Source organism: Berghia stephanieae, chromosome 1 (assembly GCF_034508935.2).
Source record: "Berghia stephanieae isolate SIO BIC M18660-M18661 chromosome 1, UCSD_Bste_1.3, whole genome shotgun sequence".
Lineage (NCBI taxonomy): Eukaryota > Metazoa > Mollusca > Gastropoda > Nudibranchia > Aeolidiidae > Berghia > Berghia stephanieae.
This window is the reverse complement of record NC_088360.1, coordinates 31,807,100-31,824,582: the sequence shown is the minus strand read 5'-3', so window position 1 is coordinate 31,824,582 and position 17,483 is coordinate 31,807,100. Positions and strand designations below refer to the sequence as shown.

The window sequence follows — 17,483 nt, the reverse complement described above, 5'->3', positions numbered from 1 at the left end:
ATGTGTGAAATACAACTCTCTACATGCGATTTAAGAAATAAGAAAGAAAACTCAAGGACGCAGAAAACCTATCCAACGTTTGAATAAGAATATTCTTAACATGTTAAAAATTGAGAGAAGAAAAGCGCAGGGGTACATATAAAACTGTCAACGCTTGAATTATATAATTTTAGCATGCCTGCTATTCAAAATTAAAAAAAGAAAATCCATGGGCACGGAAATAAAAACTGCCAACTCTAGAATAATGAAATCATGAAAATTCTGTTAAAAATGAAAGGATCATCCAAGGGCAAAGAAAATCTGTTTGCTCTGGACATATGCAATTTTCAACATTCTATTAAATACTGAGAAAAGAAAGACAAATACTAGAAAAAGAAAAACTGTCAACCCTGGACTAAAACAATTATGAACATATTACAAATGGAGAAAAAGTCAAGGGCACCGTAACAGCAAGACCTGGATATACAATACTTTCTGGTTAGAATAATAAAAATATTATAATATAATAATATGGTTGTTTCTTAGCCTGGAAAAATAGTAAACTACACACTTGATCAGTTTTATAAGAGAACTTTAGATTTTAGTTTTTTGTTGTTGTTTTTTTTAACTTTTGCACATGAAAAGATTTGCATTATTATCACGATCATCATCATCATCATCATCATCATCATCATCATCATCATCATCATCATCATCATCATCATCATCATCATCATAATCATCATCATCATAATCATCATCAGCAGCATCAGCACCATCGTCCTCGTTGCTTTCGTCATCAAAATCATCATCATCATCATCATAATCTTTATCAAAATGACTAACATCATTTTTTTACTATTTTGATATAATTATTACCATTATGATCATGAAGTAAAAATGCCATCATTATTTCCATTGTGATTGGTATTAATGCTGATGTCGCTCTCAATGACAATTAACGAATCCATCAATATGTTTTTAATTGTACGAAATCAAATCGTACGTAAGTAATCATAGCCGTTAACCAGTTAACTCTTGTAAGCTTGAGAAAAAAACGTGTTCAAAAATTTGGCCAGCAAACTCGTCCTTCAAATTCGATCGATCTAAATTGCCCTCAGCTTTGCAAAGACTCTTCGCGAAGTTCCAGGTTTGAGAGGGTTTTTTTTTCAAGATGAGGGTCATTTAAATCGATCGATATTTGATGGAAGAGTTTTCTAACCAAATCTTTAGATACGCGTTTTTCCATAGTGAATAGTACGGCTGTTAACAGATTAACTCACTCAATCCTGGAGATTATTGCTAATTTTCAAAATTGGAAAAAATATTATTTAAAATGAGCACGTGCATAGATCGTTTTATTCAACTACCATTCATTAACATGTAAAAATTAAGAACATTAGCTTTGATACTACGCCTATAATTTGTCTCAGAAAAATGTAATAAATAGGCATGTGGTAAAAGTAACCCCGAATATGCTTCGGATATATTCGGTGTTAGGGTTGAGTGAGTTAATGAAAACATTCAGGAAACATTCAACTATCTCGGCACTTTAACACACATGATGACATTCTGAAGCTAACAACACTTGCACTAGGCAGAGATTTACGGAGGCAGATTATTGAGTGAATAATAGAAACAGACTGACCAACTCGAAGTGGCGCACACATTCACGGAAAGCGCAGCCATATTAATTATTATAAAATTTTGGTGCGCAAAAAAAAGGGAAAACGCGGGTAGCATAGAAATATGTGTAAAATGTATCCGTGCAATAATAAACGCTTAAAAACAAGCAAAGGAATCATATCCATTGATATTATATTATCTTGTCTTGACAGCCTACGCCATAATAAATTAATTCAAACCCCTTCTCAACTTCAATCTCGTGAAACTGGGGTTTATATCCTATTTGTCCCTGCCAAAAGCCGTCTTATTTGCTGAAGACATATTCTATTTTAACCTAAAGATAACACTGATTGGACGATAACACATATGAGAGGCTTTCTTTTGATGGTCAGTTTTAAACAATATACGATAAGCGGGAGGTATAACTTATAGGAGCGATAAATTATATAAAGTATTTGGAAGCTGATGGGAGATATATTTAGTTATTTTTGGTTGTTTTTTTCAAATTATTTTACTAATAAGATCAATATCAATCTAATATAAGCCTATATAAGCCATATAGGATTAATCTAATGTCTATGCCTTTTATTACTGTGATACGCCTATTCTTTCATCACATTTATTAAGAATCCAGTAAAACGAACTTATTAGCAAATTCATACTTTATTACTTTTTTATCAGTTTAGTAAAAGACATAACATAAAAATTAAGTGTGATAAACCGTCATGATAAAGTGGTATTTATAGATAATGTTTTCTAATCCAGTCAGAAAGTTTATTGGAAAATGACGAAAACAATAAAGATGTTAATTTCATGATGAAATAAATTTGTATTTTGATCTTTAAAATAGTTGTTCATTTATGTTCTTAATCATATCACGAGATAAACAACATTGTTTCAAAGACATTAACTATTCATAGTGCGAACTCACAAAGATTGATACAAAACCAAATTAAATACATTGAGACATCATTTTATAGCTGTTTTATATTCTTTCTTATCTAATTTCATTTCGTCTGTTAAGTTTCCAAGACATGGCGGTATTTAATGTATCCTCAGACATAAAACATGAGAAACTATAACAGCATTATGTTATGAGTGGTTAGATGGATGTTAGACGAGTTGCTTTTCGTTTCTTTGTGAGATGCTTCCATTCTTTTATTACGTCAACTTATGTCATTTCTTTTCATAATGAGTTGTTTACAAAATTCTGTAAAAATAATTCACTGTAAATCTGCCTCCTGCACGTGATGTCAGGACCGACGTGTTAAATGGTGGTGTTGGTATGGAACGCCTTGAAAATCGCTTTGAGCACAATTTAGTGGATATCATAAAAATCTCAGGGTTTATTTTTTGTTTAATTTATTGGGGCAGGGAGTTCATTTTGTATTTTTTTTTTTTGCCTGTTTTTTTTTTTTTTGTTTGTTTGTTTTGTCTTATTTTATTTTATTTTATTTTATTTTTTTTGATGGTGTTCTTGAATAATTGTTTGGGGTTTTTTTTTTTTACCGATTAATAGGATTTTATTAATTTTTTATCGTTCTTGGTCCTCTGAATCAACACGACACTATTGGAGCCGGTGTTTATCCCCGTTTCTGTAGCATTAGAATACTAACATACTAACAATTACCTGTTGCTCTCTGGACAAGACGCTAGTCTATCCCAAAGTAACGTCGGCTTGATCTAAAAGACCCACCAACGCAAACATTGCATGATGAACAAAGGGGTCAGAGAAAAGTCTCGACTCGACCCAGAAATCTAACTTGCCCCTTTTCTTGGGAAGCAAATGCTCTACCAATTGAGTCATCGGCATAATAAATAAATAAATAAAATAAAATTCCCTTCATTCATACCCAATGGGAAATTTGTCTTTAGGTTCTATTCCAAGAGAGACTGGAATAACCCAGGCGTCAACCGGAGTTCAGCGCCGCAAAGTGAGCTAGAGCGAGGTGACTTGCTCAATGCCACACAACGGGTAGTCGAACCCGGTTCCTTTTGGGTACAAAGCAAAGACCGTACCGCTGAGCCAAGCTGCCCCAACCCCCTTCTCAATTAATAATAAAACAATCCTTGAACTGAGCATATTCAACCATACGACGATTCTCTTCTGCAAGGGGAAAAAGAAATACTGAGTTGGGCGGGGGGGGGGGGGGTTGGTTGTTGTTATTTTTCCTGTGACATTCGCTCTGGCGCACACTGACAAAACAAATTTCCTATGTTGACCAGAACAATCTAACTTCATCAAAGACAGATTGAGATGCACCCCCCCCCCCCCCCCCAACACACACACACACACACCCCACCCACCTAGAAGTCTTTTAATGTGAGACTTCTTTGAAGTTCAAAATCTGAGATTTCTTAAGACGTATGACAAGTTGGGATTCATTATAAAAATATTTTTTTCAAACGTTTATATTTGCTATTATCTCACATAGGAGAAAGGAAGTGGGACGCGTTATATATCTTCCAGCTGTAGACAAATTGTTCTTTCCATCGATGTATCGCATGCCTTTATTGACACAACTGAGGAGCTCTCAAATTTACGTTTTGTAAATGCGCACCCAAAATGTAAATTTCGGATATTAATTTCACATAAGCGTTGCTACGCAGCAGTTGAACCAATCGTTTATTCGGACTCAGAAAAATCAAGAAGTGATATTCTAGCATGGGAACTCCTCATCACATAGAGCTCGACAAATCTGTTTTCCTAAAGATTCAAATGCAAGGGTGATGAACCTCTGGTCAGCTGTATCACTGGACATCAATCCCATTGAACATAATATGTGGGATGTTTTGAAAAGAAAGAAAAAAAAATAAAAAGAAAGCAAGAATGTTGTACATAATCCGATGAACTGTTCTTCCGAATAAATACTATTTCAAATGATGTATTAGCAGAAACAGACCATCATCTGACATCGTTAATGAGACAGAGAGCTGTGGCAGTGATCAATTCTAACGGTCGACATACAAAATACTGAAGTGCTCAAATTTGAAAAATCGATTTTTTGATGGAAGATTTTAAATATCTGCAACTTTCCAACGATTTTACACGAATTCAATAAATTATTCACCAAAAGAAAACTAGTTTTGTCTAGTTTCCAAACGGTAAATGCCATTAAAGCTGTTCCAACCAATATCGAACTATTGGCAAAAAGAAACTGTCTCTATATACATATATATATATAATATATATATATAATATATATATATATATTGAATCGTGTTTGATACAAATATGGTAGGAATAGTGCTCGACATGTAACAATGGAGCGAATTATTATTGTCATATTTACCACGATGTTGCAGTCAGTCTACATCGATGTTTCAGGCCTTTCAGTCATCGTCAGGACTGTGTGTTACATGAGTTTGGTTTGAAGTTGACTTCAACAAGCAACAACACACAACAAACCAAACTCATGTAACACACAGTCCTGATGATGTCTGAAAGGCCTGAAACATCGATGTTCACTGACTCCAACATCGTGGTAAATATTACAATAATATATATATATATGTATATATATATCCAATGATATACGAGTATGAAGTGAAGATGAAATGTGTTTTGTTGCCAGTGAACAGTATGATTTTATACTTTGAATGAAGGAAAATCAATGCGCATAAATGGATGGGCGTGTGTCAAAGTACATTTTGGTCAGCTCGACAAGAATCTAATGATAGAGCTACCCACTCTCGTGACCCCCAGGTCAAATTTAGCAATTTGAAAGTCTGGTTTCTCATTTTAATATCGGCCTAGATATATTATTAAATTCCTGCCATAAATAATATGGTTATAACTCCAGACTTGACCGCTATCCCTAATGGAGCAGTATCATCGTTGTTCCTCGAGATCCACTGACGCCCAAGTCGATTTGCTGTTGGTGCACTTTTTTCTCGGCCATTTAGTAAGCGATCCTTTCTCTTTTGCCAGCGGCCAGATCCAAGGAGCAATCCACACGTTGATTATCATACGATTCTTACACTCTTGCTTTTTGGAACTCCGGACGTGTTTCCCAACCACTGCACGATCTTGCGAGTGCACGTTGGGAACAAAGTTCGAATTCCAAAAACGCAAGAGTTTAAGAAATCATTTTTTCTAACCCTCAATCGATTCCTATTTCGTCATCTTTGAATAAAAGACATATTTGAAAACATTCAAATGATACCTCTTTTAAAAGAATCTGATATTTTGTGAAATTTACGCTGGATATTCTGACGTCACATATTATTATTGTAAACATTATATCATTACGCGTCATCATTTAGGGAGAGGGGTGGAATGATAATCTACCAAAAAAAACAGTATTAAGTTCTGGGTTTCATTTTTGTTTTTTGTTTTGTATTGTTGTTTGTTTTCTTGGGGGGGGGGGGGGGGGGGGGGGGGGGGGGGGTTGGTTCGTGTGTGTTTGGGGGGGGGGGGGTGTTTGCAATTTAGGAAATCATAGTATCTCTTTTCCACATTATGATGAATAGAAATTTGCTTTAAGTTCTACTTCCACGGTCAAGTTCATCCCGACGTAAAACCACATAGAGACTGTGGGGCACATATTATTCACACTATCGTAAATTTTCATCATTTCCTTCTTGATCATCGGGATTCCTTATTTTCTTAAAAAGAAACTGGAATATTACAAAGCATGTCGACTTTTATGTCAGAGCATTTTAATTTATACAGCGATATCAAAACCGCAGTGTTCTGGAAAAACACGTCTTTAAGATTTTGGCCAGAAAACTCATTCTTTAAGTATCAATCGAATATAATGATAGTCATCTTGCTAAAAAAAACTCTCAAACCTGGGACTTTCAGTAACTTCACGGAATACCCAGATTTGAGAGTTTTAAGCAAGTTGAGGGTAGTTTTAAGCGATCGATACGCGAAGAACGAGTTTTTCTGACCAAAACTTTAGATCCTTGTTTTTTCCAGAGTACCGACGTCATATCTATGATACAGGAGATAGACTATCAGCACAGGGAAGTCAAGTCGCCATTATGACAGGTGCAGTTGAGGGAAACAGCTAAGGAGATTCGAACGAGGAATTTTCATAAAAGAGGGAATTTACCTTAGGTCCTAGGAAAAAAATATAGCTCCACTTGGCTTGCCATACGCCTATTATTATCATGAAGCGCATTAGGGATTTTAAAAAACTGTTTTGTTTTGTTTTTATGTTGTTTTTATTGGGGGGGGGTGCCTGATGGTGTTCTTATTTGTTTTTGTTTGTTTTGTTTATGTTGTAGTTATGTGGGTCTTTTTATTGGAGAGAAGGGAGAGGGGGGGGGGGGAATAGGTGCAGATATTTGCAGGTCTTATAAACGAAAGCAATTATGGATTGTTCAATATTCTGCGTTTGATTGAGAATATTTCAATTACAGCAATGAGCCCATAACAATTTGGGTTATCAGACCTGCAAATTAGTGCATCTCGGAGAAGGGCAATTAAATTGTAAGAATATGTTTGAGTCCCATTATTAAATAGGATTGTCCCTTTAAAATCACAAGTTGCTCCCTTGACTCCGTAACGTTCATGTTGTTCTGGGTGGGGTTCCCGACCTCCCAAAGTGACTTGCTGTGTCTTCTATCTCCCTCTATCTGTTCTCCAATTGTTTTTATTGTTTTTTTGTCTTGTCTTGGAATTAGATCACTTTGTTTCGTGCTGATCCTGGCCGTAGGCCTTGGCTGGGAGGGAAACAGTCGAATGAATGGTTTTGAGAGATGATATTTTTTTCTCTCGGTCATGTTTTTTTTAACATATGATTTTTAAACATTTGCTTGTATTTCTCATAGTGAGATATTGTGCTGATATTTGGTGAGACTTTTAGATTCTCTCAAACTGAATGTGCTCTAGGACTCTACATCTGTTCCCTATTTGAACCATTCCCCTTTGTCTTAGTTTTTCCTCAAGTTCTTTTAATTGCACATCTAGAATGTTTTTACTATCCAATCTTCTTCCTTTTTACTGGCGCTGGTATGACCAGAAAGTGTTGCAAGCGCCGTAAAAGTAAAACCCATAAAAGCATAAACATAAAACTTTAGGTCGTTTGTTTGAGGTTTTTGTTTTGTTTTCTTTTCTTCACCTTCTCACATTTAGATTGAATATCTCCTGGAGTTATTGGGATTGAAACTAACCTTCTTTGTCCTTAATATTTACAAAGTTTTAAAGGATTTTGTTTATAGAGCATCTCTATTAACTATAAACCAACTCGATCTCTGCGATCGCAAGTTCTTCACTAATGGAGATAAACATCCCATGAACAAAGTTTGCTGAGCGTGGTTTTGCATTTTCGGCTTCAATCGTATGGAATTCCTTACCACCAAAAACCCGACAATGTGAAAAGTCTGCCAGTTTTCAAACGGTATCTAAAAAACAATCTTTTTCATTTTGCTTTCGTGATTCTATATGAAATTTGAACAAGGGATATGTGTGTGTGACTTGTGATTCTGTAGACAAAGGAATGAACTTGTGCGATACCAGAAAACTATTGTAAAGCGCCCCTGAGCACTATTTGTGGATACCGGCGTTATATCAAATAATATAACATTAACGTTATATAACCTATCAGTACAAGCAATCAGTGACCCAATTGCATTGACTCGTATGATTATCCAAGGAGAACACAATTATGTTAGTGTTGACACTACCATCCCCTCTTCCGCATTTCGCCCCCCCCCCCCCCCCCCCCATCCCACCCACTTTGCAATCACTCCCCATAAATGAGGATATTTCCTCAGCAATTTGGAGTGGATAAATAATCAGACGTGATTGAAGGGAGACAGAGATTGGTAAGATGAGAGAGAGAAAGAGAGAGAGAGAGAGAGAGAGAGAGAGAGTAGCAAATGATTGTTTAAGGTTTGGAGAAACTAGCATGTCGTCTCTAAGGCTGACAATGGTTGAAGGGATTGATGAAAGACATAGATAGAAAGGTAGATAGGATAGATTAATGGATAGAGAAATACTCTTGCTGTATGGATAGAAAAGTAAATAGACAGATATAATTACAGAGGGATAGAGAGATAGATTGATTGATAGATATGTAGATGGATGGGTCGGTAGATAGATAGATAGATAGATAGATAGATAGATAGATAGATAGATAGATAGATAGATAGATAGATAGATAGATATACCAGCTGAGATTTGTGTGTGAATAATGAAAAGAGAAGCCAAAGAAAGAGGGGGGAAAGTAAAGATAAACAGATGTCAATGTAGCAATGACTATGAAAAATGTTTTTTTCTCTTTTTGAGGAAATTTTTGTCTAAAATCAAAGCCCTATCTCCACTGAGTAAAAATGTTTTTGAATTTTGAAAATCCATTCATAAATAAACAAGTTATGCAGTTTCAAAGGTGTCATTTATTTGGATGACCCGCAAAGAGGAAAAAAAACCGCGAAAATATGGGACGCTTTTTCGGCATTTATTTTCGACCTTTCGTTGTATCTTGCGTAATAAGTGGATTAAAAGATTGAAACTTGAAGAGCAAATTAGGATGGTGTTTTGTAAAATACGGGAAAAGTACTCGTCATATCTATATGACATTTTACAACCAAAAAGAAGAAATGTTCATGTATTACCTTGTCAGCGACAAAACCTCCACGCCCGGTAGTTTTAGAAATATTTTACTCCAAAGAGTAAAAATCTATTTTTAACGGTTTTCTGGTAACCGCACTAGTTTTGTCGCTTGACATAATCTAAAATGACCTTTTTTCTAACTGTGTGCCAGCTTTCAGTCATATTCATCGATAAACAGCGTCGTAATTAATTTTTAAAAATAGCATATACGAAACGGCTTCGTCCCATATTTTGACGCGAATTCGGGCACTTCGTGAGCGAAAATGAGGCCCAAAGATTTGTGCGGGATAGTCATTGCTAGTCAATGAGATGGAAAAGGGGAATGGCAATGACTTCTCATCAACTAGTGTATATTGATGCTATGTATTCAGGTAAAATACAACTTCCATCAGGCAGATGTAAGTACAAAGCTATGTGTAACCTTAAGAGCCGGTCTTTTCTGAAAAAAAAATCAATTACCTATATTGGACAATTTTAATAATTCTGTATTGTCATTATACGTAAAAAAAATTTTTGTAAAACAATACTTTATCTGTGTTTTACCCGTTTTGCGTCCTGCCTGATTCCGAGGCCTGGCATCAAAAAGTATAAGACTCGTGTGGCAATTTTTCCGCAAAAAATAATGAAGGAAAAATCTACATATTCTTCCCTCTTATCAACATTGTAGCATTTTGTGTCACTATAGAGTTATTTTACAGCTATAGCTTAGGGGATTTGTATTAGAACATTACAAAGTTGCGAATCAAAACTTGATGACAAAATTAAAGTTAAAAATTTATAATTTGGATTATAAGCCAAGATACATATATCCTATCAAAGAAATCTATCAATGGTGATATAATGCATTATCTCTGTAATAAGTGAAAATTTTCTGACAATTACCTGGAAAATATTCTGAGTAATATTTGACACAATATCCCAAACCCCTAGAAAAATTATATATGGAAGAAAAAAAAAACCCAGCAAAATAGATTTCCGTTTTTGACAATTGATACCTAGAGGGTCTATATACCCTTTTATTTTTGTGGCTTCAAAGTATATTTTGACAAATTCCATTTCAAATTTATTATTTCTAAAATAATATCGTTTTCCACCAAAATCTCAAAATCATGTTTTTTTAAATGACTTTCCTAATAATTAAACCCAAACCACCCCTTAAACCTCACCTTCACCACCTACAGCAAAATCGTCACATTTGTTACGGCACAATATACATTTGTTCTTATTCAGGTTTATTTTGTACATAAAGAATGATCGTTGTATTAATAATAAGAATAAAAAGTTGTATTCTGCTGGACAAGCCTGCCTGCCTGCCATTTTGGGACAACACTGAAAAGGATCGGTAGGAGAGAGTTAACTCACTCAATCCTAGAGATTTTTGCTATTTTTCAAAATTGGAAAAAATGTTTTCAAAATGAGCATGTACATAGATTGTTTTATTCAACTACCATTAACATGTATAAACTAAAAACATTAGCTTTGATACGACGCCTATAATTTGTCTCAGAATAATGTAATAAATAGGCATGGGGTAAAAGTAACCTGGGTAAACTACGGATATAGTCGGTGTTAGGGTTGAGTGAGTTAAATGTTTTTGTCTGATTGATATCATTTAGTGATAACTTATTAAAATGGATGTCTAAAAACAATAACAAAGAGCTGAGTGCCGCCAAATCCGTTCGTTCCATTTATAGATGATGGTGTCAGTTTGACGTAAAAAGAAATTAAGCAAGTAGGCCTACAGTCTCTCGACATGCGTGCCAGACCATTTCCCAGTGGGAAAAGATTGATGTTTTCAACGCCATTATTTCCCACCTAAGGAAATTATATTATTGTCGGAAATCGGATCAATAATTCATTATTGTTATTATCTGTAGCAAGACTTAATTGGATCTTCTCGTCTATTGTGATATTTTTTTTACGAAGTTAGTTAAAGTTTGATTGCATGTTAGTGATTTGTCTGTAATCTTGTATCAAACGGCTAAATATTAATATCATGTTTTTCATGTCGTTTTAATGTTTATCATCGTAATCTTCATCTTCGTTGTAGTCATATCATCGTCATCCTTATTACCATCAAATATCACCTAAACCACCAGTACCATAGTTTTCATCATCATCATCATCATCATCATCATCATCATCATCATCATTATCATCGTCATCGTCATCGTCGACGTCGTCATCATCATCATCATCATCATCATCATCATCATCACCATCTACATCACCATCATCATCGTCATTATTTTAATCATAATTATCCACTTCTTCATCATTATCAACAATATCAACTTCATTCCTTGATCCACATCATCAGCAAGCATCATCATCATCATCATCATCATCATCATCATCATCATCATCATCATCTTAATCATCATCATCATCACCATCACCATCATCATCAAAATATAACGAGTTTAATAAATAGAAAGAAATGAAAGAATACGTTTATTCCACCCCTCCAAGTAAGATTATTTGATATTTCGTGATCAACTGTATGGTAGTAGTATTTCGATTCGCCATAATTTGTGTTTTTTTCTCCATCTGTTTGCATCGCAAATTGACCCTAAAAGAGAAAGACACTGGATTTACATCCATGCCCACCAAATATCAGTTTTAATTGCCAGTCAGCTTTTACACTTTATTTTAAACCAATAAAATGTGCGAAAATATTATGCAAAATTTGAATTAAGATTTTATTTAACGCATTCAAATAATTATTCAACGATTACGTATTTACTAATAAATGGCAGGGTTTTCCAATGGAAGGGGGGGGGGGATAGATAATTTACGATTCTTTCATCTCTTTGTATTCATTTGACATGTTATTTTTATCGTGCCCAATAACACTACGAGCTTGCTTGGGAAGATGAAATGACTATTGAGGTCAGTGAAGAGGAAACGAGATTCGTATTTTCGAAACTAAACGAGAGGAAGGCTGCTGGGCCGGATGGATTGAAAGGAAAACTATTAAAAGAATGTGCCTACCAGCTTTCCCCCATTTATACACATATTTTTAACTGGTCCCTCCAATGCGTTTCGATCCCTGAAATTTGGAAAACTTCAAAAATTATTCCTGTTCCAAAAAAAGAAAAACTTGAAACTATGAACGATCTCAGACCTGTTGCACTGACTCCAATAGTCATGAAATCTTTAGAAAAACTTGTTTTTGTTAAAATTAGGAATCAGTTTATACCATTGAGTGATAGTCATCAATTTGCTTACAAACCAGGACGTGGCGTAGAGGATGCCATTTTGCTGTTTACAAACAACATCTACAGGCATCTAGATCACGCTAGGAGCTATTGCAGATTGCTTTTTGCAGATTTTTCTTCAGCGTTCAATACAATGCAACCTCAGTTGGTTGTTCAAAAATTGACTAGTCTGAATTTAAACAAGTATATAATTGCTTGGGTGCTCGAATTTCTTACGGAGAGAGCACAATATGTTCAATTAGGACAAAACAAATCTTCCTGTATAACTACAAATACTGGTGCTCCTCAGGGGTGTGTATTGTCCCCTGTATTATTCACAATATACACGAATGACTGTAGTTGTCAAAACCTGAGTGTACCTTTAATAAAGTTTGCAGATGACACCGCTCTTCAAGGCCTCATAACAAAGGGCAACGAAGTGGCTTATAGGCAAGAAATTGATAGATTTGTGTCTTGGTGTGATGCCCACCACCTAGAGCTTAACATAAGCAAGACAAAGGAGCTAGTGATTGACTTTAGGAGAGTGAAGGAACCGATAGAACCGTTAAAATTAAAGGACCAATTCGTCCAGCGAGTTCCTCACTACAAATACCTTGGTGTAACGATTGATGACAGGCTCAAGTGGGATGAACACTTGAAAATAATTAGGCATAAGATGTGCAGACGTACATATTTTTTATCAAAACTCTCTCAGTTTAGAATAGATAAAACCCTCTGCACATTATTTTATAGAGCAGTAATCGAAAGTGTTTTGTCATTTTGTATAACAGCTTGGGGAGGCAATTGCTTAGCAGTGGAAAGGAACAAAATAAATTCAAATATTAAAAAATCCATTAAACGCTATATAAATGATGTTGACGATGTAGATCTTTTATACGAGAAATTTTGTATAAATAAAATAACTAAAATATTACATGACCAGTATCATCCACTAAGACCATCAATTATTATGTCAGAAAGAAGTGGTCGCCCTTTCTCTATTTCAACGAAAACAGAGAGACACCGAAAATCTTTTCTGCCGTCCAGTATTAGGCTTTATAACAACAAGCAATAATCATTTTATATAATTATTTCTCATTTTTACTTTTTAAAAATATAAATATTAATTTATTAATTTATTTGTTTTGCAATCTTTTCAATTTTCAATTTATAGTGACAGTTTTAACTATTTTACAGTGTTTGAAATTATTCATATTATAAAGCGCAGCTCTGGTTATAGAGCTGCTCCTTTTTTATATATATACATCCTATTTCCATTGTATTTTTATCTTATGTGTAAATTATAACACGTCTGTACAAAAAATTTCCTTTTTGGGATGCAATAAAGTATTATTATTATTATTATTATTATTATTATTATTATTATTATTATTATTATTATTATTATTATTATTATTATTATTATTATTATTATTATTATTATTATTATTATTATTATTATTATTAAATACAAAGAAATGAAAGAATCGTATATTATAAAACAAGAAATTGCAATTTCTTTCATTCGGCCAACTTTTATGCTAACATTTATGTCATTAAAACCTTATTTGATGCCATTTATTTTTTTAAAGATACACCCTTTTGCATTACATCGCACGGTGCCTTTGCATAAGAATTCAATTCCATACATACAGGCTTAGACGTAGGCGTAGATAATCCACTCAGACGTAGATAATCCATCAAACAAACGTTTTGTGCCCAAAGGAATCATCCATGCTGTCCAAGTGGACAAACCGATGGTCAATGATATCGCCCAAGGGGAAAAACCCGAAAAATGTCTACAGCGAGGCTCGAACCTGAAATTCTTCAGGTCAAAGGGAAGTGACCAACGAGTCACCTAGCCTGTCACTTTCAACTTTGCATTTATTAACTCTTTTTTTTTTCGCCATCTCATTTTGATATAAAATATGATATTTCCTGATTCTTGAGGCATTCCTTGTTGTCGAGGGCAATGCCAAACTCTAATCAATGTGGATAATTAAATGTATACTATTAAACAGTTCTATGTCGTAGAACAGATTAAGTGAGAAAGCAAACAATTTCAAATCGCATTATGACATAAATGTGCACGGATTTTCTCACGAGAAAGTGGGAGGGGGGGGGGGTGAAGGATTTCGTATTTGCTACGCAGTCTGGATTCACAGCACGTTCTTATATTTTTTTTTGTTCCCACCAGTTAACTGCCGCAGTCTAGAAAGATCCGTATTTTAAAATTTGGTCAGAAATCTCGTCCATCAAATATCAATAGATTTAAATACCCTCGTCTTGGAAAAAAAACCCTCTCAAGTGAGGTTTCCAGTTTTAAATGGATCGATTTTTAAAGGACGAGATTTCTGGCCTAATTTTGAAGTACGTGTCTTTCCATAGGAAGATAGTTAACTGGTTAAAATCACAACAAAAATGGAATATCCGTCAGATGTCTCAATCTGCTTCACTTAACGTCGTATTCCTCTCACGTCTGTCTCCCATTTTGTTTGCGATGTTATATTTGAGTACTTACTGGAGATACCAGTCGGAAGTGATTGTTGTCTAAAGTCTATCAGTTCTATTCTAGTGACCAATTGGGGAGCAGGAACTGGTGTGATCTGAAAAAGTGTGTATGGGGATTTTTTTCCTTGTATTTTTCTTTCTTGTTGTGTCTGGCACTTCTGTTTCATACACACTTTTACACTTTTGTTCCATTTTATTGAATATTACATTTAAAACCGCCACGGTTGCTTTAGCCCCTTAAAATATCAGCAACAATATCCTTGTGATGCTATGGAGTCAGTAAATATACTCGTATAAAGTGAACTTATCTTCATGCTTAAAATGAATTCAGATGCATTTTTAAAACAAAAAATATTAAGACCTGAATAAAACGATGTAACAGCTCGGCCTAAACACATTAAATGAGAACTTCTACGGTTTGTGAAAAATAAATACCCGGTCTACATTATCAAATAATATTTTTCATGTATTGTCAAAAACAGGTAGCCATTCCACAACATGGTAATATAATTAAAAAGGAGATGGTGATTGAGTGACTAAATTGTATAAACAATTCAAAATCATAGAGCTCAATTTAAGATTACCAAGGGCTACATTAGACCTATACATATTTACAAAATTACATTGTGCCATTCAGGTTGTAAGAATTTAACTGATTGCTTCTTTCTTCTTGATTTATACGTATGTATCTGTTAGTTGTCATATTACAAAACCGTACGTACTATGGTAATTTTTCACGTCTGTGTCAAGATATAAATGCAATCATAATGATATTATCATGACGTCCTGGCTATATTATAAAGAGTATCGATGCATATTTTATAGATAGTATTTTATAGTTTTGATGATAACAATAGACCAGAAAACCCGCATATTAGACTGGAATTGCACTGGTCTTTCGCATAATATAATGGCCAGGCTTTTACGTGCGTAGTGTATTATTAAACCAAAATTTGTGATTTATTGAATCATTGGTAATCCATGCGCAGTCCAGAGTAATATGCATGATGTCAGAATGACATTTTAACGCTCGACTTTGGTTTCAAAAATTAAATGGGAAGCAAATAAAATTTGTTTATAAAGAATCATATGAGCTCATCACTGCGCCTCTCTCTCTCTCTCTCTCTCTCTCTCTCTCTCTCTCTCTCTCTCTCTCTCTCTCTCTCTCTTTCTCTTTCTTTCTCTCTCTCTCTTTCTCTTTCTCTCTCTTTCTCTTTCTCTCTTTCTCTCTTCGTCTCTCTCCCTCTTTCTTTCTCCCTCTCAATCTCTCTGTCTCTGTTTCTCTTCCTTTCATTCTCTCTTTCTCTTCCTTTCATTCTCTCTTTCTTTCCTTCTTTCTCTCTCTGTCTCTCTCTCTGTATCTCTCTCTCTCTCTCTCTCTCTCTCTCTCTCTCTCTCTCTCTTTCTCGCCTAAATATAATCAAAACAACATAATCGCTCTACTGATATACTTTGTTACATAAAAAGACGACAAATCTATTTTATCTTCTTCGACATTGGAAGATTGCTCTTTAAACAATATTACGGAAATGGCGATATAACCCAAGTCCATTTTGGCCAACTATTTAATACGTGTCTATCCAGAGTGTACGACAGTTAACTGGTTACCTAACATTCTTTAAATTTTAATTCTATTACAGAGTGGTGGCTGTATCGTTCCCGCTGAAAGCCCGATACATTTCCACCAACACCAGGGCTCAAATCACTGTACTCGTCATCTGGCTGGCATCCATCGTCTTGGCTGTACCCATCCTGCACATACAGGTAAATGTTCCATCGTATGCCTTTTCATGCTGTGTTCGATTTTTTTTATATCTTGAGAATCTGTAACTGAGGCTGTATGGCCTTATAGTATGGCACTCGCCTTCGGACCGACCGCTAGAGCCTTGATTCGCTTTCTGCTATCGGCGGCAAGTCCAATCCTTGGAAAAGGCTTTTTATTAATATTCTCTCGGTACATCAGGTGCAAAATGAGTACTTGGTCTTTGTCAAACAGTGCCTCTCAGAATGATGTCTCGTCCTGCATGAAAAGTTTTGTTGTTTGATTGGGGCCCCTTGTAAATTGCTTCGAGCGCATTATATTGTATATCGCACTATAGAAAAGCTCATTTTTTAAAAATCGAGAGTACAATTACATGAATGCAACTCGGGGGTCCAAAGAAAGTAGAATTTCTGTTAATGGTTTCTCTTGTGATAAAGGAATCCTTGATTCACGATACATCTGAAACACAACGAAATTAATCATAGAGCAAAGAATCCGAAGTCAAATTTAAATTCTAAATCTAAATTCCACTTAAGTAAATAAATTAACTGCTTTTCAGGTGTAGTAAATCATCTTGTAACTTTAAAACTGCGCTTTGCCCGCTCTGCTCACTATTACCAACCGCCACTGTAATTAAAAGAACTAGATAAATGCATGGTGCAAAGGGAAAGGGGAATAATGGGAGAGTTTATGCAAAATACAATCACTCTTGTTTTTTGTCCTCCCTTCTCAGCCAATCTGTCAGTAATTATTCCTGGGTAGATAACTGAATCTGGCAAAACAAAATATTCTCCTTTTGACCATTGTTTTTTATCTTGAGAAGCAAGTAACTGTTGAAGCC

The 17,483-nt window shown here is 34.9% G+C and overlaps 1 protein-coding gene across 1 annotated transcript in view; it reads left to right on the top strand.

Moving 5' to 3' along the window:
- The window catches only part of LOC144971927 (QRFP-like peptide receptor), a 253,300-nt gene that overhangs the window by 196,254 nt on the left and 39,563 nt on the right, over positions 1 to 17,483 (top strand). The window contains exon 5 of the mRNA XM_078913005.1: positions 16,521 to 16,644. Coding sequence (XP_078769131.1) covers positions 16,521 to 16,644 — 124 coding nt within the window. The remainder of the gene's footprint in view (positions 1 to 16,520; positions 16,645 to 17,483) is intronic.